A 17,301-nucleotide genomic window follows, 5' to 3' on the forward strand; every position below is an offset into this window, starting at 1 on the left:
CTAGTCTTCTGGCCGTGCGATGCACTGGTTATTCATATAAAATTGTATTGATAGATAAGTGAAGAAATATCAGTAAGTCACTATAGGGTATAATATGTAATTGGAAACATGATTAAAGAAATTAAAATTTTGGAACTTTAATCAAAAAAGAGAGCTTAAATAAAAGGTGGAAGGGCTAAAATTAAAGAGAGAATAGGAAAAGGTTGAATTAAAGGGGAGAGATAAAGTGTGGATGAAAGATGAATTATAAGTTTAATGAAAGAATTAAAAAAAATGGTGTAATAAAAAATTAATAGTGTAAGATGACACATGGCACTATGGTTAGAGAAGTGTAATAGAATAAATGGGACATGTGTCTTTCTTAGTTTTTAAATACTATGTATAGATGTATAGATGTTCCAAAATACTCCCTTCGTTTTGCTCCATTTCTCCATGTGTGGAATTTTAGGAGAAATTAGAGAAAATAATAAAATATTGAGGTAATAGTATGGATGGAAGAATAAAAAATTGTAAAAAGCGAAAGTAGTGGAGAGAATTGGAGAAGAGAGAATATGAAATTAACAAAATATTATTTATGTTGAGTCCACTAATTTTCTAGATTCTAACACGCGCGATATAGCTAGCCCTTTGAGAAAAATCATTATCAATTTTCTTTATGTTTTATGCCTGTTTGTGTATTATCAAAGATATTTGCATATAAACGATAAATGTGTTGGATGTTGTGCAATATTCTAAACTTTAGTTGAGCTACTTTAAAATAACGTCCACGTAAAGAAACAACATTTCGTTGTCCAGTGATTAATGTTGTTATGTAATTAAACCATAACCTCCATTAATATAAAAAATTCTAAACTTTATTATTCCAATCCTCCTTTTAATTTTTGATTAATTGATAAAATTGCAAAATTAATTACACATGGGGATAAGAAGGTAAATAAATATTTTAAGGGGTATAATAGTTCGTATACTATTCATAAGAGCAATCTCCTACTTTTTATAAGGTATGGATGGATAAGGTATGGATGGATGGATGGATGGATATGGTATGGAGTACATTTTTACAAAGCTTCTGTGTGTATTGTCCACATTAATCAAAATTTGATCTTTCACCAAAAAAGAAAAAAAAAAGCCTTTTACATTATGAAAATTTTGTCTTGAACTACCCTAAAGATAGGTTATTTATAAATAACTACTCGTTTTTTTTATTATTATTATTTGTTAAGAACTACACAGAAGTTAAGAAAAATTTGGGTAACACTGCTTATTAATGTTTTTCATCCAAAAAAACACTAATGGGGCCTACTTTTTCACTTTTCCCACTCAATTAACTCCCCTAATTACCTTCTCTCTTCTCCCTACTTAACTTCCCCTAAACCTAGAAATCAAAACCCCCAAATTTAGACATCCTACCAATTACAATGGCCAATTAGACATCCTATCAAGTACAATGGCCAATTAGTAATTAAAATGCAATTGAATTCAATCTCAAAGTCAAAATTAAATAACCAAACCTAAAACTCAATTGAACCCCTAAACCATAGAAATTAAAACCCCCAAATTTATTTGGACCAATAAACCCTAATCCGAATCACTAATTTACACCTAATTATATTAATTGTGTTCAATTAAAACTTATAAACAAATAAAATAAACAATGAATTAAGAGGAAGGTATGAAACATTAATTGAATAATTGAGAATTTGCATTCAATTGATTATGTTCTCTTGGATTTTTTGAGTCAGAATGGAGGGGAACTTAATTAGGGAGGATACAAAACCACAATTCACAATTAGAGATTTTATAAATATACATATACCAAAAATTAGTTTAGTATTCTTACTCTAAATAAACCGCTAATTGAGTAAAACTACTTGAAATAACATTTCAATAAGAGTAAAATTAACGGTTTTAGTGTGGACCGGCCGTAAAAAAATAACTTGTGTGGATGTATACGATATGTCTGAAATATTGATAAAACTAGCTTAGGCCTCGTGCCATACATGGTAAGTGTAATTTTTTTTTACAAAAATAATTATATATAACAAATAAAATTGATGTTTTAAAGGAATTTCTTTAATATCAGTAATGTGAATCAATTTTATTACAAAGTATTACTTTAATAGCAAAATCTAATATTACTCCGTTTATCAGATAATTTAAAAGGAGTTGGAATAATATTTTTGGTAAATGTGTATGGAAGAATTATGAGCACCAAGTAAAAAGTAATATATTTGTCATAAAGATCATATAAAAGATTTTGAATGATATTATTATTATTATTATTATTATTATTATTATTGTATCGAATATTTAAAAAAAACGATTAAAAAGGGATGGGGTTTTAAAGGGAAAAAACAATATTAGGATGTGACACATATCACTCTCGGTGTCTGTTTTAGTATTAAGTTATTGATTATTGATGATTGAATGATGTGGCATAATTATATAATTTAATTATTTTTTAGCAATTTATATGGAAATCACTCGGTAATATATGACACACTTCTATATTTTTTGTTTCTTTTAATTTGATACTATTGGGTTTTTTTTACCAAATGTCGTTTGAGATTACTTATTTACCAAGTTGTAGCATATGGTTAATTTTCTTTTACCAAATGTCATAGGGTTATATATTTTTGTTTTTTTCTTGTCATTAGATCTCATTTATTTATTTATTTTTATACCGATTTGGTAAATAGATTTTATTTAATATATTAAAAAGGAAAGAAAAGGAATTATGGGGATAGAAGGAGTAATAGGTGTTTTTTTTCTACCTAAAAAATTATTAAAATAAATGTCGAGAAATATCATGTGAGGCGATATAACTTGAGAATAATTAACCAATAACTTAGATAATGATGAACACCGTTCATTTCAATTTCAATGGAAAATTCTAATATAAAGTTTTAATCTTCGACCTTAAATAGACAATGAACAACCTCATTGATATTTCGACAACTAACACAAGACCACTCACACACTTAAAACAAGCTAACATCAACATTGAAATAAAAAACATATAGCTTAGGCTGCAAATATAATTTTCTCTACTATGTAGCTCACTTACATCATAACAAAGGCATACATTTATTCCTCTAATTCACTGGAGCTCTCTTCTACTTCACTGTCATGAAAATCCATATAAGGCAATTCCTCATTTACAACACGTTGCAAAACACCTTGAATATGACGTGACAAAGAAGTATATAGAAGCATCCTCAATGTTATGTATATATTAAATATCTTAACTCCGTATCCAACACCTTGGCAATCAGCATCACTAGCAGAAACCTCAACAATCAACAATTCTAAGGCCCTTGCATTATTCAATAAATACATTAACAAATGCATCGCCTTATGGTCATATTCTAGCCCCTTAAGGCAGATAATTATCTCTTTGACACATTGCAACGAGCACGGAGGTTGGATATCTAAAGGAATTGCTCTCGAGTTGTAGATATTAAACTCAGTGAACACATAATTTCCAATATCTCATCAATTGAGCTCATCCTAATAGTTAGTTTCTCAACATTGGGAGCATGATTAAGAAAACGCAGTAACGTTTTCCAACAAGTATGAGATGTTTTCGTAAATTCAAGATGTCTTAAATTATGAAATATTGGCAATTGAATATCATCATTCAAGCCATTCAAAGAAATTATTATTGTAAAATACATCATAAGAGCCTTAACACCACGAAATGCCCAAAATAGCTCTGTGCCTCCACTCATTTAACCTTGGGAATACGTTAAGCTTGCACTTTGTAACTCTCTTGGTTCGCGTACAAACCTAAACTCCGAGTGACTTACATGTGAAGCTTCAAACACCTTCAAATTAGGGGCATCAATATCTACGTGAATGGTCCCAATTTTCCCCCTCACATTGCGTGTATGAATACACAATGACTTTAATTTTGATGACGAAACAACCACATGAATGTCTCTACCCCCACCCCTTTTATCAAAATCTTCATCAAAATTCCCAGACAATCTTAAATATTCAAGACAAGGGCAAGAATTAAATAGATTAGCCAACAAATTTTCATGATTATCGTTAAGATGACTCATGCTAATAATATTTAGATTAGGAACATTAATTTCATTTGGCAAAGTAATTATATCAAGTTGTATGGCCAAAATGAGAGATACCAATGACTTGCATTGGAAGAGACAAGGTGGTAATGTGGTTGAAATTTTACCATTACTAGTAATATCTCCGAAAAATCGAACCTCAATAGTCTGCACTTGCAGAAAAATTGAATCCACGAGGCGATATCGGTTCCTAGAGTTGTAAGGTAAGTCTCTTGACTTGTGTAGCGATTATATAATGAGTGAGGATAATCATAGTCAGAGACTTGGTAAGGGTGGTCATCGATAAAGAGTACAGAGGTTTTGATTTTAGGGGATAAAAGTTGAGGTAAAACATGATTAATGATAGAAGATGCATTAAAAGCCTTATTAGTTGATTCGTTGAAGCGAAAAGCGGTGATGAAGGTCCAAAGGCGACACCAACTCTTTGATAACACACCGGTAATGACAGTGAATTTGATAGGAAGGAGTGAGAGAATAACAATGAGAATTGAAGTTGGAAGTGAACTTAATCTGTCTTCTTCATCTTGAAGTCCAGAACATTTTTGGTATCTAGAATCCATGGATAGTTGTAATTTGATTTTGTGAGGAAGGAGATTTGGTGGGTTTGCAAGTATGATAAAATGAGCAATTTTTAGGAAAATTTAATTTAGATGTTTGCAAAACAAGACAAATGGATTGGCTTATCAAAATGAACATTGTAATACTTTGGATCATTATATATATAAAATTAAAGGCTATTAATTGAGGAGAATCACATCAGATTTTTCTTTTTCGGTAAAAACTGGCAATAAATCCATAAAAAGTGAATGACACCTCGTCTGAAACAGAGGGGAAAAAATCACTTGAGATCTCCTACATAGATATTGTAAAATAACCGTCAGTCTTTTAGCAAATTGAATTCACATTATTAGGTTGTCTTATTAGTAGGGATGCATGCCATGAGTTTGAATCCTAATTAGGTGAAGCTTTCACACATCCACCTTGCTTACTTTCCACATTATTGTTCGATGTATTATCACATGTATGTCACCCACATTAGTCCACTGGTAATTTGGAAATGAATTAGCGTGGAGCCATGGACTAAGTTATGGTCTGGATAAAGATGGTTATTAAACTACCCAACCAAAATTGGGACGAGATATGTATCAAAGGGATGTGATTCTTATACCTTCATATTGAATGTGGCTAGTAAAAGGGATTTTTCAGATGGGTCATGGGTCATAGTACCTAGCTTTTGTTTCAAAATAGTTGCATCACATCATTTAAATTTAGGCATAAGGACAAATCCAATCCAATCCGAAATAAAATTTATGTTTTAATTTTTAATTCAATTTAATTAGAATTTATTATCAAATCCAATCCGAATTAAAAATTAGTTACGTGGATCTGATTCAAAATTCTAAATAAAAATGCAATGCAATTTTTTAGGGCCTAATGACCCATAATTAAATAATTTTTATATGAAAATGTAATCACAAAAAAAAAAAAAAAAAACAAAAAAAAAACCTGGTTGTAAATAGAATCTCAATGCAAGCCTTGAAAACCTTTTTTTAATACTTGATTTATTTATTTATTTACTTTATTGTGAGTTGTCATTTTTATGAATTTTTAGCAGCTATATCTTTGTGATGAAAAATTTTGAGTTTCACTACCTATTAACTGCAAAGGTTTTCAATTTTCATTTGTGAGTATTATTTCATCTGTTACTAACCTTTTTGCGAAACATCCCTGGTCTGAAAGTAAAAGTATAAAACTTTTGGCGGAATTGGATTTGATAAAAGCTATGCTATATTGCTATCATTCTCTAAAATGTGGGCCATGGGCAGTGGGCATCCCTCTTTATCTTACCGTGTAAAAAAGATTCTATCATTCCCTAAAAAAAATAATACAGTGATACGTACTTTCTCCGTTCTTTTTTACTTGACCCGCTTTGACTTTTACACTATTCACCACCCCTCCTTTGACCGTGTTTTGTGAATAATATGTAAGGAAAAACATAGTTATGTTGGATCATTTTTAATTCGTCTCAATAAGTACTATCATAATATATAACTTTTATATTTTTTAATTATGGAGAATTAAAGTTATTAACCGTTAAAATTTTAGATTGACAAACATGATAAAAAAAAAACAGGTCAAGTAAAAAAGAACAAAGAAAGTAGTACGGAGTAATAATAAAAATTGTTGTCATAAAGAAAAAAGAAAAAAGATATAGAACCCTCTAAATTTTAAAAACTTCCTAATTCCCGGCAAAACCCCCAAATTAGCTCAAACTTTCTTCAAATCCAACAAACGCCTGTTTAAGGTTTAAGGTGATTTTCACTCAAATTTTCAATCAAATTAAATCTACGCTACATTGCTAATTTCATTATTCTGCGATCCTAAATCTTCGACTGCGCTTATTAGGGTTTCAGAAAATCGTCGAAAAATGGTGGAAGGAATGGATACCATCGTTGTGACAGTGAGTGGATACTATGGAACTGAGCGAACGATGCTGATAAAGTTGATATCTCTCGCCGGTGCCAATTATGTCGGTAGAATGTCACAATCTACGACGCATTTGGTCAGTAATTCTTTTCTTTTATTGCCCTAATTTGGTATAGAATTTTGGGTTTTAGCTTCAATTTGGCTGATTTTGAACCAATCTTGGTCGGAAATTCGTATTGGTTTTGGAATTATGAGGTTATCTGTGTTTCAATTGTAATTTAGGGTGAATTTGGGGTTGCTACATGTCCTGTAAAATTAAAAGGATTTTTCAGCTGAAAGTTGCATTTAAAACGAGGAAAATGTAAACTCTGTAGTAGAAATTTAGATTTTAGGGTGGTTTATGTATAACTGACAAGAATGATCTACAAAGTATTAGCAATTTGCTGTTAGCTAGTCACTCCTTTCCACGGAAAGCCATACCAGCATATTCCCGGATTATCGGGTGTAACTGTGTAAGAGTTTGTGGGTGGAATTTGTAGGGAGCAGTGGATATATGGAAGCATGTCAAGACCGTGTCGGAATTATTGATGTAGGCTTTTGAGGTCCAGGCGTCCAGCAGCTAATTTGTGACAAATACTTTCTATATGTGAAGGAAGATATGTTGTATAGTATGCTTATAATTACATTTTATAAGGGCGCTCTGTGACTTTACAAAGAAAGCTACTATGTCACTTGCTCTATTAGACAGAATTATGTTTAGCTATTTGTTCACTTTTTTTCTACCCTTTCAAGTTATTCTTTAATTTATTTTGTTCTCATAATATGCCAATTTAAAAAACTCTCTTTTTGGATAGATTTGTTGGAAGTTTAAAGGGAAGAAGTATGAATATGCGAAGAAATTTGGGACTCAGATTATCAATCATCGGTGGCTTGAAGACTGCATTAAGGAAGGGAAGTGTGTTGCTGAGTTTCCCTATACACTGCGTAGGTAAGAAAAAGTTCCGGCATCTTCTCTGGTTCGTTTGCTTTAAGATGATCAGGCTGTGGAAGTATTTTATATATTTCTTCTTGTTGGCTACTTGAGAAGCAACACATCATTTAGTGCTTAGTTGATGCTTGATTAATCTGACGATTCAGCTTGCAATTTGTGAAGAGAAGAGGTCCTCAATCATCATAACATTCACAAGCGAACCATCAAACATGTATAGATTGAAGAGAAGGGATAAGCTTTTGACTGTATAAATTTCATACAAAGCTATTGTTCTCTTCTTCACTTCGATTTTCGAAAAAGCTTGAATGGCTGCATTAGCATTGTCAGTCTTTTTATACTGTCCCACCATTACATGGTTATCAACTAGTCTGTTTTGTTATTTGCAGTGGACAAGAAATAGGTTTCAAACTCCAGAGCCTTCCAGTTGTCACGGAAACCACAGGCATGCTATTTGAGAATACTGCTCTTTCGAACAAGCCAAACATACGTGATTGCCTCGATGATGTAATAGATCTGGATTCTGATGAAATTGAGAACGATGATTGGGATGACGATTTGTTGCTAGATGAGGTAATAGAATCATGTCACTGAAGAATATTGTTAATGTAGCCTGAGGATTGAATTATAGGGGAATTTGTTTTTGGCGATGCGGTGTCGCACATTTGCACCTGATCCTGAGAGATTTTGCTTTGATCCCTCAGTGCTAGTGATTCTTATGCATTTTACCAATGCTATCTCAAATTGAACTGGCAGCATTTATCTGTTTGCAGTTTGTACTACCAATCCTTTTAACTAACTATTGTGTATTTTTTTTGTTTTTATTTGATCTATTGTAGAATTCATTTCCAAAACCAGGAAGCAGAAAAGCTGCTCGACAATTGCCTAAGAGAAAATTGGATAAAGAATTTTTTAGAGAAGACAGACAATCAAAGGCAAATACTAGAAGGTCTATTCGTGAACCCCTGATGCCTACAGTCAATGGTCTTCAGGTGATTAGGATCATAACTGGAGCTTGAACTCTTCTTTAAATAATTATATTCCCAATCTAAACCAGAGCAGAACTTAAATCTAGCTACCCTTTGTAATTATGAATCTTCAGACTTCAGAAATCAGAAGTAACAAGAAACTGGTATCATATTATGGCAGAATATTTTCAAATGACTGACTCTTACCTTTCTTCTTGATCTTTCAGTGTGAAGAATCAGATTACTCACGCCAATGCTCATTTAAGCAGAGGAGTGGTGATGATACAAGCAATTTGCTATATATTGCAAAATCTTCTCATAGAAGCCGGCGACTTGTGAAGAAGAATGCTAAAAGTTCGGTCATTGAGATAGCTACTATTGATGCTGAACAAAGCAGAACACATGCAGATGTCAATGAGCTCCATGTTGCTTCAAGCCCGACTAACGAGTCTGATGACTTGACCACGGAGATTGAAGCAAGCATTAGCAGAAGGTTCGATACTGCATCTTCTGTACAAGGAAGCGAAGATGAAATCAACATTATGAATGATTTAGGGCTTCTTTCAGACACAAGCTTGCACAATGATGATACATCAAATGTCAAGGGGAGAAACGTGGAAAAAAGTAGTCTTGATGTACAAAATTTAAACGGGGATAAACTTGGAAGAGATCAAACAACAGTCAGTGCAGCAGTAGAGCTATCTTGTGTCATATGCTGGACAGAATTTAGCTCACTAAGAGGAGTTTTGCCATGTGGACATCGCTTCTGTTTCTTATGCATCCAGAACTGGGCTGATCGCATGGTATGCATAACTGATTGTTAATTTGCTTTTGAATTAGTGAACTTGGGAATGGTGCATGTCCTTGTTCATATGATTCATATTTCTGTATCTAATTAGAAAAGTCTATTGACCAACTAATCAACCATAATCATATTTAAGGCAAATTAGCTTCAGGGAGTACTTGGACAATTATCAGAACTAGATCACTACTACAAGTGCTGTTTTTGTGCAGTTGTTTAATAAACAACTTATCTGTATACAGATTTCAAACAAGAAGGAACCTACATGCCCTTTATGCAAGGCCAGTTTTCTCAACATTACAAGTCTCAATGCTGCAGCCTCTCTGGATCAGAAAATCTACTCACAGACCATACCATGTGCATCATTATCACAAGACATATTCTTTGTTTCAGAGGGTACAGCAAATCACTCTGACGCGCAGGTGATTCTTAAGCTCGTATAGATGATCTAGTAGACATTCTTTAATTGCTCACATTTTCTCTTAAGGACAATTCCTTACTTCTATCGTGTGTTTGTTTACTTTGTTTTATTTTTTACACTGATGGGCGTTGTACTGTTGTAGAGGCTTGCATCTTCTTTTGTACTGTATCTATTTTTGGGGGATATTTTAATGGGATTTTATTTGGTATTGTAGGTCACATTTCCCTCAGTTTGTTGTCACTGTCAGAGCCGCGATCCGGAGGATCTTCTTGTGTTCTGTCAGATGTGCCACATGAACTGCATACATCATTATTGCCTTGATCCTCCACTGTTTCCTTGGAGTTGCATTGGCTGCAGAGATCGTCGATTGCTTTTCCGTAGTTGAAGGCCTGATTTGACTGTCTACTTTGTTCAGTTCACCTGTCTGTATAATCTGGTAGTCTGTTCTTAAAGATAAAATCGCAAATAGTTTCGCATTACGTGGAAATAAATACTACTCGTATGTAGTTTCTACTTCAAGCCATTTTGGCCATGTTTACAATCAACTGTTAGGAGTACATTACTCTAGGTACAATTTCAAGTTAATTGTTTTAATTGATTTGAATGTAGTATTGTATTAGCTGATTGTGTTATTTAGAATGTTTGGTAATACATTGTTTTGTTTGATTTATTATAATTATTTCAAACAAGATATATTTATAGATAATTTCATACAAAACGAATAAGGTATATTTATACAAAATATGTTGTAAGTTTAATGTAATATGAAGTAATATAATCTGGTAGTGATCCAAAATCTTTTGAAGATAGTGATCTGGGCAATATTATTAGAGACGTTGCTGCTCTATTGGAAAGAAACTGGAATGTCACTATTTTTCATGCAAATAGGTGTGTCAACTATGTTGTTGACAGGTTAGCCTTGATGGGCAGAACCAAGTACAAGATTGGTGAGAAGGTTCCTTTCAACTATCCTCCTCCTGAGGTCTTCCAAACTTATGCCATGGAAATTCCAGAAGGACAGAATCCTTAGTCCTACAGCGCAGCTTTGCTCTCCACTTGCTGCTATTAACAACAACTCTGATGCAGTTATCTATTACTATTATGTTCATATGTTCCTGCTTTTAGTCTTTGTTTTCTGTTTGGGGATGAATTTTGATAACTCAGTTTGGTCTGTTATTCCATCTGATTATCACCCTTCAGGTCTGCTGTTTGCTTTCAGCACGAACCTATCTTTTGTAATGATGATTTTAATCAACAACTTTATCCTAACTTAATATAAGCTGATGCCCCCCTTTTGTGTTAAAAAAAATACGAAGTAATATAATCTATAATTACACATGGAGTGCAATGATAGATTTTAGATATGAGCTATTTGTGTAAAACCTTATATGTACACTTGGATCGGCACATAGTTTTAGGCAATTTAATTGATTAAAAATAAGAGGTAAGTTGGGAATAATTAGAGTATTAAAAAGTGTAATAAAAAGATAGCAAGGTTGACAATCTTAATAGTATGTTAAAAATTAATGAATGTGAGTGTAAACATAATAAAAAAATTGTAATAATGGGTTTGTTGGGACAATGAGAGGAGAAAGATAAAATATGGAGTATTAGACGGTAGTTTTTTGCAAAAAAAAGGGGGGGGATAAATTTAACACTTTAAAAACCGTGACTGCATTTGGAAAGATTAACACTTAAAAAAACACGGAGGGAATCCTACATTTCCTGAATCTAAAATTGTTTAAGCTTGATGTGTTGCTTTGATGCTTTGCAAATCAGTAGCTCATGTAATACACCGAATAATCGCTGCAAAATTGTATCACTTGCCATAACTTGTACCATTCATCATTGTTCATCCAGATTCCAAAACACACAGAATATTAAATGGGCAGAACAGGACTCATGGTCTGAAGGAAGGTTTTACATTGCTAGGTCTCTAGGACAGTTTTAGAGCCATGGATAAATATAATGTTCTCTTTCCCAAACCCACATTTACCAACACACTTTCACCCATATCAAAACCAATTTTATTTGACATATTAAATTCCTAAAATTTTCATTCAAAATTGATCAAAGAGCATTAAACATTAATCGCAATTGGTCACAATGAGGCCAAAAGGAAACAGCAGGGCTTAACCCCAATTTTGGCAAACAAAAAATACTCATATAAAGATCCACTGCGAAAGATCCAGTGATCTACAAAAGTATAATCCCACAATATATCAATCTCCCTTACGTTGTCAACCTTCTACGATGTTTTAATCCTTCCTTCTCCACTCAAAAAATCTGCACTGAACCACTTGAATGCAAAAGCAACTAATGTCTAGATGCTTTAGAGCTTATGCCAAATCTTCAAAGGAAACGAAGCATGATCTAGACAGCTGAATTCAGAGAACCTTCTGGTGATATTCTCTTACCTACGAGCAGTATTTCCACCTCGAGGCTGCATTTCATTTCCCGCTGCTGTTCGAGCAACAGGTGGTGGCGCAGCAGATCCATAAGGCATGTTGTTTACGGGTGTTTGGCTCTGAGGAGGAAGTGGAGCCACTGCACCCCTAGAATGTGCATCACAGTTATTTGCCCAAGGCATTTCATAAGCTGCAGCTCTTTGCGGGTCATAAGGAGGCCTTTGCATGTCATAATTAGCTCCTCTATATGCATCATAGCCTGATGCTCTCTGAGCGTTGTAGGCTTGACCACCTTGCAGGTCATAGGTTGGAATTGGAAGCCTTTGTGCTTCATAACCAGGGGCCCTCGATACATCATAGCCCGCCCTTGCAGAGGCTGGCCCAGATTGAGGTGCAGCATAAGTTGGTGTACCACCACCGCTGGCTACCACACTGCCTCCTGTAACAGCAGGTGTAGGTGTAGATGCAGTAGCAGCAGCACCACTGGCAGGAAACTGGTGATGTACCTGTAGCCAAGACCAGAAGACATATCCTCAACTTTTCGGACAGAAAAACAGAATATTTATATAGAAAGTAAGCAGCAGTTCAAAATTCAGCATAAAAACCAGCATAAATTCCGACAAGAGGACAGAATAAATTTTTATCTAACCTGACCATATCGAGAATGTATTGTAAAGCAGTACACAAAGAACTCGTATTATAAACAGACCATAGCCACATATATGGTTTCAGAAATAACCAGCTGAAGGATCAATAATATCAGCACTACTGACTATGAAGCACACACCATGCCAGGATTAGCAAGGATATACAGCCTTTCCCCCACTCAAGCAAGTAAAGAAACTATTATCATTTTTTTTTTTCGTCAAAAAAAAAAATAAAAAATATACAGAATGCACACAGAGGAAAATAGACGTGGATGGAAAGGAGATGGTAATACCCAAAATAAGAGCAAGGAAAAAAAAAAAAAAAAAAAGGAGAAACGGTATCATAAAGAACAACTAAATAGGGCAGGAGAAATTAGAAAATGTCATGATTACTGAAAACTAAAGAAGCCAGAAAGCTAATACAGCACAAAAGACAAAAAAGATAATACTAGAGGAGAAAAAACGACATTCATAACTGTAAGGTAGAGCTTTTTAATCATAATGGAAGGCCCAAGGAAGGCAACACACAAAAGCACATGAGACGGATTAGGGGATCAAAAGGAGCCAAAGCCAAGGAAAAAATATTCATATTCAGCTACCATTAAAACTATTGTAACCTGTAGCTAGTGGGAAACAAACAACAGCGCACACTTTGCACCCCAGAAACCACATGCTTAGCTTCTATGATTAAGAAAAACCCCTTTCCACTTTGCCACACAATATATTTTTCTAGCAAACACCACACAGTCACCAAGGAAAAATTGATAGCAAATTATAAGTACAAACCAATAAACCTTGTGTTTCCAGAAGAATTTCAAAACGAAGGAAAGGTGTGAGATATATAAACAAGAACATATTGTAACAGGCCCCGTTGGTAAAATAAAAAAAGCAAAAGACCTCAAGAATAGTTTCTAAAAGAGAGGGGAGGGGATGTGAGTGTTTGGAGCATGATAACATATCAAAGCAACAAGCTGACAGGTCACAGGTCTAAGAGGAAAATCATACCATGCCACTAAGCAATGTAGGTCAACAGGCATTGGCAGTCTTACTTCTTCCTATCATTCCAAAGAGGACGTTTCCATTGGTCATGGTAAGTCGGTATGATTAAAACTATGGAAGTTGAAAATTTTTGCTCCCTTGAGTACAGGGTTTCTGTGCTCTGTTTTTACAAGTAAAAAGTGGCCAAATTTTTCATCAAGGATAAAGCTATGCTAATGCTAGTCTATTCTTCTACACACAACTCAATCAAAAAGCAATTGATATGCCAGTGTAGATCTGTAGATACAGTCAGCTGCTTTAAATCAAGTAGATAAATATGCCAGTCAAACTACAAGATTATGGTACAGCACTACAGGTTGCAGATTGAGGTCAATTTGCATGCAAAATAAAGCATACCATTATAACAATCAGTAACAACATATAGCAATAGTCTTAAGGTGACCAAACGTAGCTGGTACATGAAAATTTATAAACACTTGTACCTGCTGAGTTCCATAACCATCTTCATAGGAACTCTGTCCTGAAGGATTGTGAGCAGAGGCATCAATGTCCCCATATCCGGCAGCACTAACATAAGCTGTGTCCGCAATAGAGATATGAGTATGCAATTCAGAAATTACCAAAACCGTTGAAATCACAAACCTAAAAGCAGATATGTTTCACAACAAATAAGTTACCTGATCTTTTATCACTGTTTGAAATATTATTCAACTCAGCTCGAAGTTTTGCCACCTCATCATTCATGCTTCTGTACTCCTTTTCCATAGCATGAAGAGATTCAATATGGTCACGGTAAACCTTTTTTTCATGTTCATATGTGGCCCTGCCAAATTCAGCATCTAAGCATATCAGTGTAGATTCAAAACTGTGCCAACAATATGTGAAGAGTTTTAACAGCTAACAAATTCACGGAGCATGGTCACTTCTGTCATTAGACTTTGCAATTAAATAGGAGACTAAGATTACCAAATATTGAAAGTTAAAGACATTTACCTGTACTGATGAAATTCTTGTCTAAGGTGATTGAGTTCAGACATCATAGAAGGTATTTGCTGCACATCTACATGGGCCCTTTGTAACTCAATATTTAGTTGCTGCACTTTAGACATAAGCTCTTGCCTCACTTCAACCAAACTTTGTGCCTCTGTCCTTGCTTGCTGTAGATCTAGTTTAAGGCGGTCCACTGACTTTAATTCGGCTTCCATCTTTGAAATTTTATCTATTAGACCTCTCATCTGTTGCTCTCTCTCTAGCTTTGAATCTCGAATTTGAGCTTCCAACATCTGAAGTTCCTGTTGTGCAGCAGCAAGCTGCTGTCTCGATGATCCATGAGTAGCAGCAAGCCTTTGGTTCTCTGTTGCCAACCTCTCCATCTCAACATGTTGAGAAGCAAGTTTCTGCTCCAAAATTTCCGGTGGAGGCAACATGTCACCATGAGGAAACCCACCATGTGGAGGCCGTATCCCGGCTCCAAATGGCTCTGGATGCACCAAACCAGGGCCATGAAGAGGATGCCTCATATGATGAGGTGGTAATCGCCCTTTACTCCCCATTTAATCACTGGTAATGAAAAGAAGCCATGAGAATGAGAAATTTAGGCTATCGATTAATCAATGGTAATCAGTATTACCAATAAATGGCATGCCCATGGCTCATGAAACACAATAATGAATCCTTTCCATCTAAATGAAATTACGGGAAGGAAACATAATATATGACACAAAATACAAAACAATAAAGGCAAACTAATATTCCTAGATATGCTTTGAATTCTACCTTCCCCGGTCAATACCTCTCACTCGATTAGGAAAACACCCAAGCTGCTTACACTGCCACATTTGCAGGATTTAGCTCAAATAAAAAGGCATTCTTGGTTAACGCGCCCCCTGATATTTAGGGGGTGTTTGGTATAACACCTTATAGGGGAAAGGGTAATGATAAACGTTACCTTTACTATATGTCCGGTATCATAATGGAATGGAAACAATTTGAGTAGATTGTGATTAAGAAAATGAATTTTGTTTCCATTACTTTGTCAAGGCCTAGGGAAAACAAATTGGGTGATTTTGTTACCCACTGGAAACGGTAGTTGTTATCTTTAACTCATACCAAACAACTAGATATGGAAACACTTATTTGAGTCCGTTTCCTATAGCTAAAATTACTAAATTAAAGCCCCCTTAGCTTTCCTAATCTCCGACTCTAATCTCACAAAAGCTACTCAAATCTCTCACAGATTATGCTAACTCATATATGATTTGTTAAAAAAGCAAAAATTTACACAGGCCCGTCCCTCAGCCAGGGCAAACTGCAGGAGGAGCGGCCGCCCTGGGCGAGGGAGAAAAGGTCCATAATCATAATTCCATCGTACAATAAATGATTATAAACACATTAGCAACCGAATTTGACTCAACAATCAAATTAGGCTAAAAAAATCACACATAATTCTTCACGTATAAGAATACCAACGTAACTGCACATTGAAAATTTCCAGCAACAAAATTGACGATTATAATATTTCATAACTAGAGTAATTATCACCAAAAGTTGAAAAATTCACCTTAGAAGAGCCCTAAAATTGATTATACAGACAATTAAATCAGCGATAAACCCTAGATTGTGAAATGAATCCATGATTTAAAATAGAAAAAAACAAAACATCTTACCTATTGGAGGAGAGAAAGCTTAGTTCGAGCTTCAACAGGGAATGAGATGGAGAATTCAGATTACGCGCTGCAATGGAGAATTCGGAGGAGAAAGAAGGGAAGTTGCAGCATAAAAGTAAAAAGCTCCAAAGACTTTCGTTGTATGTCTACCGTTTGATCGAAATAATACAGTACACGACCTCGTATTTAGAGAAAATACGGGTTTATAATAGTAAAGACTAAATACGGTCTCTGAACTTTCGTATTTGTGCCGTTTTAGTCCGTGAAAAACTATTTGTGCCGTTATAGTCCCTCAACCACCTTTGTTGGTGTTTGTCAGCCAAAAGTTGAGGGACTTTGATGACTAAGCAATAATTTAGGGACTATGAGTCAGCAAAAAAATTTAGAGATGTTGAGTCATCAAAAGTTTAGGGACTTTGAGTCAAATTTTGTTAATTTAATATTTTTTTACAATGAATCTTCTTCAGCAAGCTAAAATATTTTACTGACTTGATGAAGGATAGTGTAAGGACGAGTTGTTGCCACGTGGCCCAACGAACGGGGTAATTACAGAAACGCAGCGTTTTGATTAGTAATAGAATTAAGAAAAAAAAATACTCAGCTGAACTTTGGGAAACGTAATACATCATTACGCTGTCTGATATTGGTGGGAGAAGTGTAAAGGGTTTTGCCTTTATATCTAATAGCACACCAAGCAAATAAACATGTAGCCACTGCAAAAACAACCCACACTTCACACTTAACACATACAGACAGTCTAGGTCTTTTCATTTTCAGCATAACACACTCCGAGGTCACTTTTCTTGCATATGTGTTTGCCTCATTAACCATCTTCTTAAGCTCTTTGACTTCATTAGACAATATTTTTTTTGTCTTCAAGTAGC

At 34.6% G+C, this 17,301-nt stretch overlaps 3 protein-coding genes across 4 annotated transcripts; 1 reads left to right on the forward strand and 2 right to left on the reverse strand.

Moving 5' to 3' along the window:
• Positions 1-3,087: 3,087 nt before the first annotated feature.
• On the reverse strand, positions 3,088-4,651 carry LOC110733738. Its single transcript, XM_021913824.1, has 3 exons — positions 4,230-4,651; positions 3,790-3,990; positions 3,088-3,316 (listed from the first exon to the last, which is right to left on the reverse strand). Exons 1-3 carry the CDS (start codon positions 4,649-4,651, stop codon positions 3,088-3,090), a joined length of 852 nt encoding a protein of 283 aa, XP_021769516.1.
• Positions 4,652-6,255: 1,604 nt separating this feature from the next.
• Positions 6,256-10,338, forward strand: LOC110733663. Of its 2 annotated transcripts, XM_021913741.1 has the most exons (8): positions 6,256-6,403; positions 6,498-6,654; positions 7,373-7,506; positions 7,896-8,079; positions 8,346-8,498; positions 8,702-9,277; positions 9,519-9,698; positions 9,912-10,338. In XM_021913741.1, the coding sequence occupies exons 2-8, from the start codon at positions 6,520-6,522 to the stop codon at positions 10,080-10,082; spliced, it is 1,533 nt and encodes a 510-aa protein (XP_021769433.1). In that variant the 5' UTR covers positions 6,256-6,403; positions 6,498-6,519; the 3' UTR covers positions 10,083-10,338. The 2 variants fall into 2 exon arrangements, with proteins under 2 accessions (XP_021769433.1, XP_021769431.1); XM_021913739.1 differs by having other exon boundaries at positions 6,256-6,654.
• A 1,412-nt stretch (positions 10,339-11,750) lies between these two features.
• Positions 11,751-16,589, reverse strand: LOC110733664 (protein FLX-like 2). The gene is made up of 5 exons (XM_021913742.1): positions 16,418-16,589; positions 14,745-15,311; positions 14,429-14,574; positions 14,234-14,328; positions 11,751-12,611 (listed from the first exon to the last, which is right to left on the reverse strand). Exons 2-5 carry the CDS (start codon positions 15,302-15,304, stop codon positions 12,111-12,113), a joined length of 1,302 nt encoding a protein of 433 aa, XP_021769434.1. The 5' UTR covers positions 15,305-15,311; positions 16,418-16,589; the 3' UTR covers positions 11,751-12,110.
• Between the last annotated feature and the right edge of the window lie 712 nt (positions 16,590-17,301).

Source organism: Chenopodium quinoa, unplaced genomic scaffold (assembly GCF_001683475.1).
Source record: "Chenopodium quinoa cultivar QQ74 unplaced genomic scaffold, ASM168347v1, whole genome shotgun sequence".
In the NCBI taxonomy this organism is placed as follows: domain Eukaryota; kingdom Viridiplantae; phylum Streptophyta; class Magnoliopsida; order Caryophyllales; family Amaranthaceae; genus Chenopodium; species Chenopodium quinoa.

What these genes read in the sequence shown, in the direction of transcription:
- LOC110733738 (XM_021913824.1), bottom strand. Translation starts at nt 4,651, where the DNA reads ATGGATTCTAGATACCAAAAATGTTCTGGACTTCAAGATGAAGAAGAC. An exon ending in TGCAAGTGCAGACTATTGAG is followed by an intron (nt 3,991 to 4,229) that starts GTTCGATTTTTC and finishes TGAATATTTAAG; the next exon opens with ATTGTCTGGGAATTTTGATG. An exon ending in GTAAGTCACTCGGAGTTTAG is followed by an intron (nt 3,317 to 3,789) that starts GTTTGTACGCGA and finishes GAATAATGCAAG; the next exon opens with GGCCTTAGAATTGTTGATTG.
- LOC110733664 (XM_021913742.1), bottom strand. Translation starts at nt 15,304, where the DNA reads ATGGGGAGTAAAGGGCGATTACCACCTCATCATATGAGGCATCCTCTT. An exon ending in CAAGAATTTCATCAGTACAG is followed by an intron (nt 14,575 to 14,744) that starts GTAAATGTCTTT and finishes TGAATTTGGCAG; the next exon opens with GGCCACATATGAACATGAAA. An exon ending in ATGGTTATGGAACTCAGCAG is followed by an intron (nt 12,612 to 14,233) that starts GTACAAGTGTTT and finishes TCTTGGCTACAG; the next exon opens with GTACATCACCAGTTTCCTGC.
- LOC110733663 (XM_021913739.1), top strand. Translation starts at nt 6,520, where the DNA reads ATGGTGGAAGGAATGGATACCATCGTTGTGACAGTGAGTGGATACTAT. An exon ending in ACGATTTGTTGCTAGATGAG is followed by an intron (nt 8,080 to 8,345) that starts GTAATAGAATCA and finishes GATCTATTGTAG; the next exon opens with AATTCATTTCCAAAACCAGG. An exon ending in CTACAGTCAATGGTCTTCAG is followed by an intron (nt 8,499 to 8,701) that starts GTGATTAGGATC and finishes TTGATCTTTCAG; the next exon opens with TGTGAAGAATCAGATTACTC.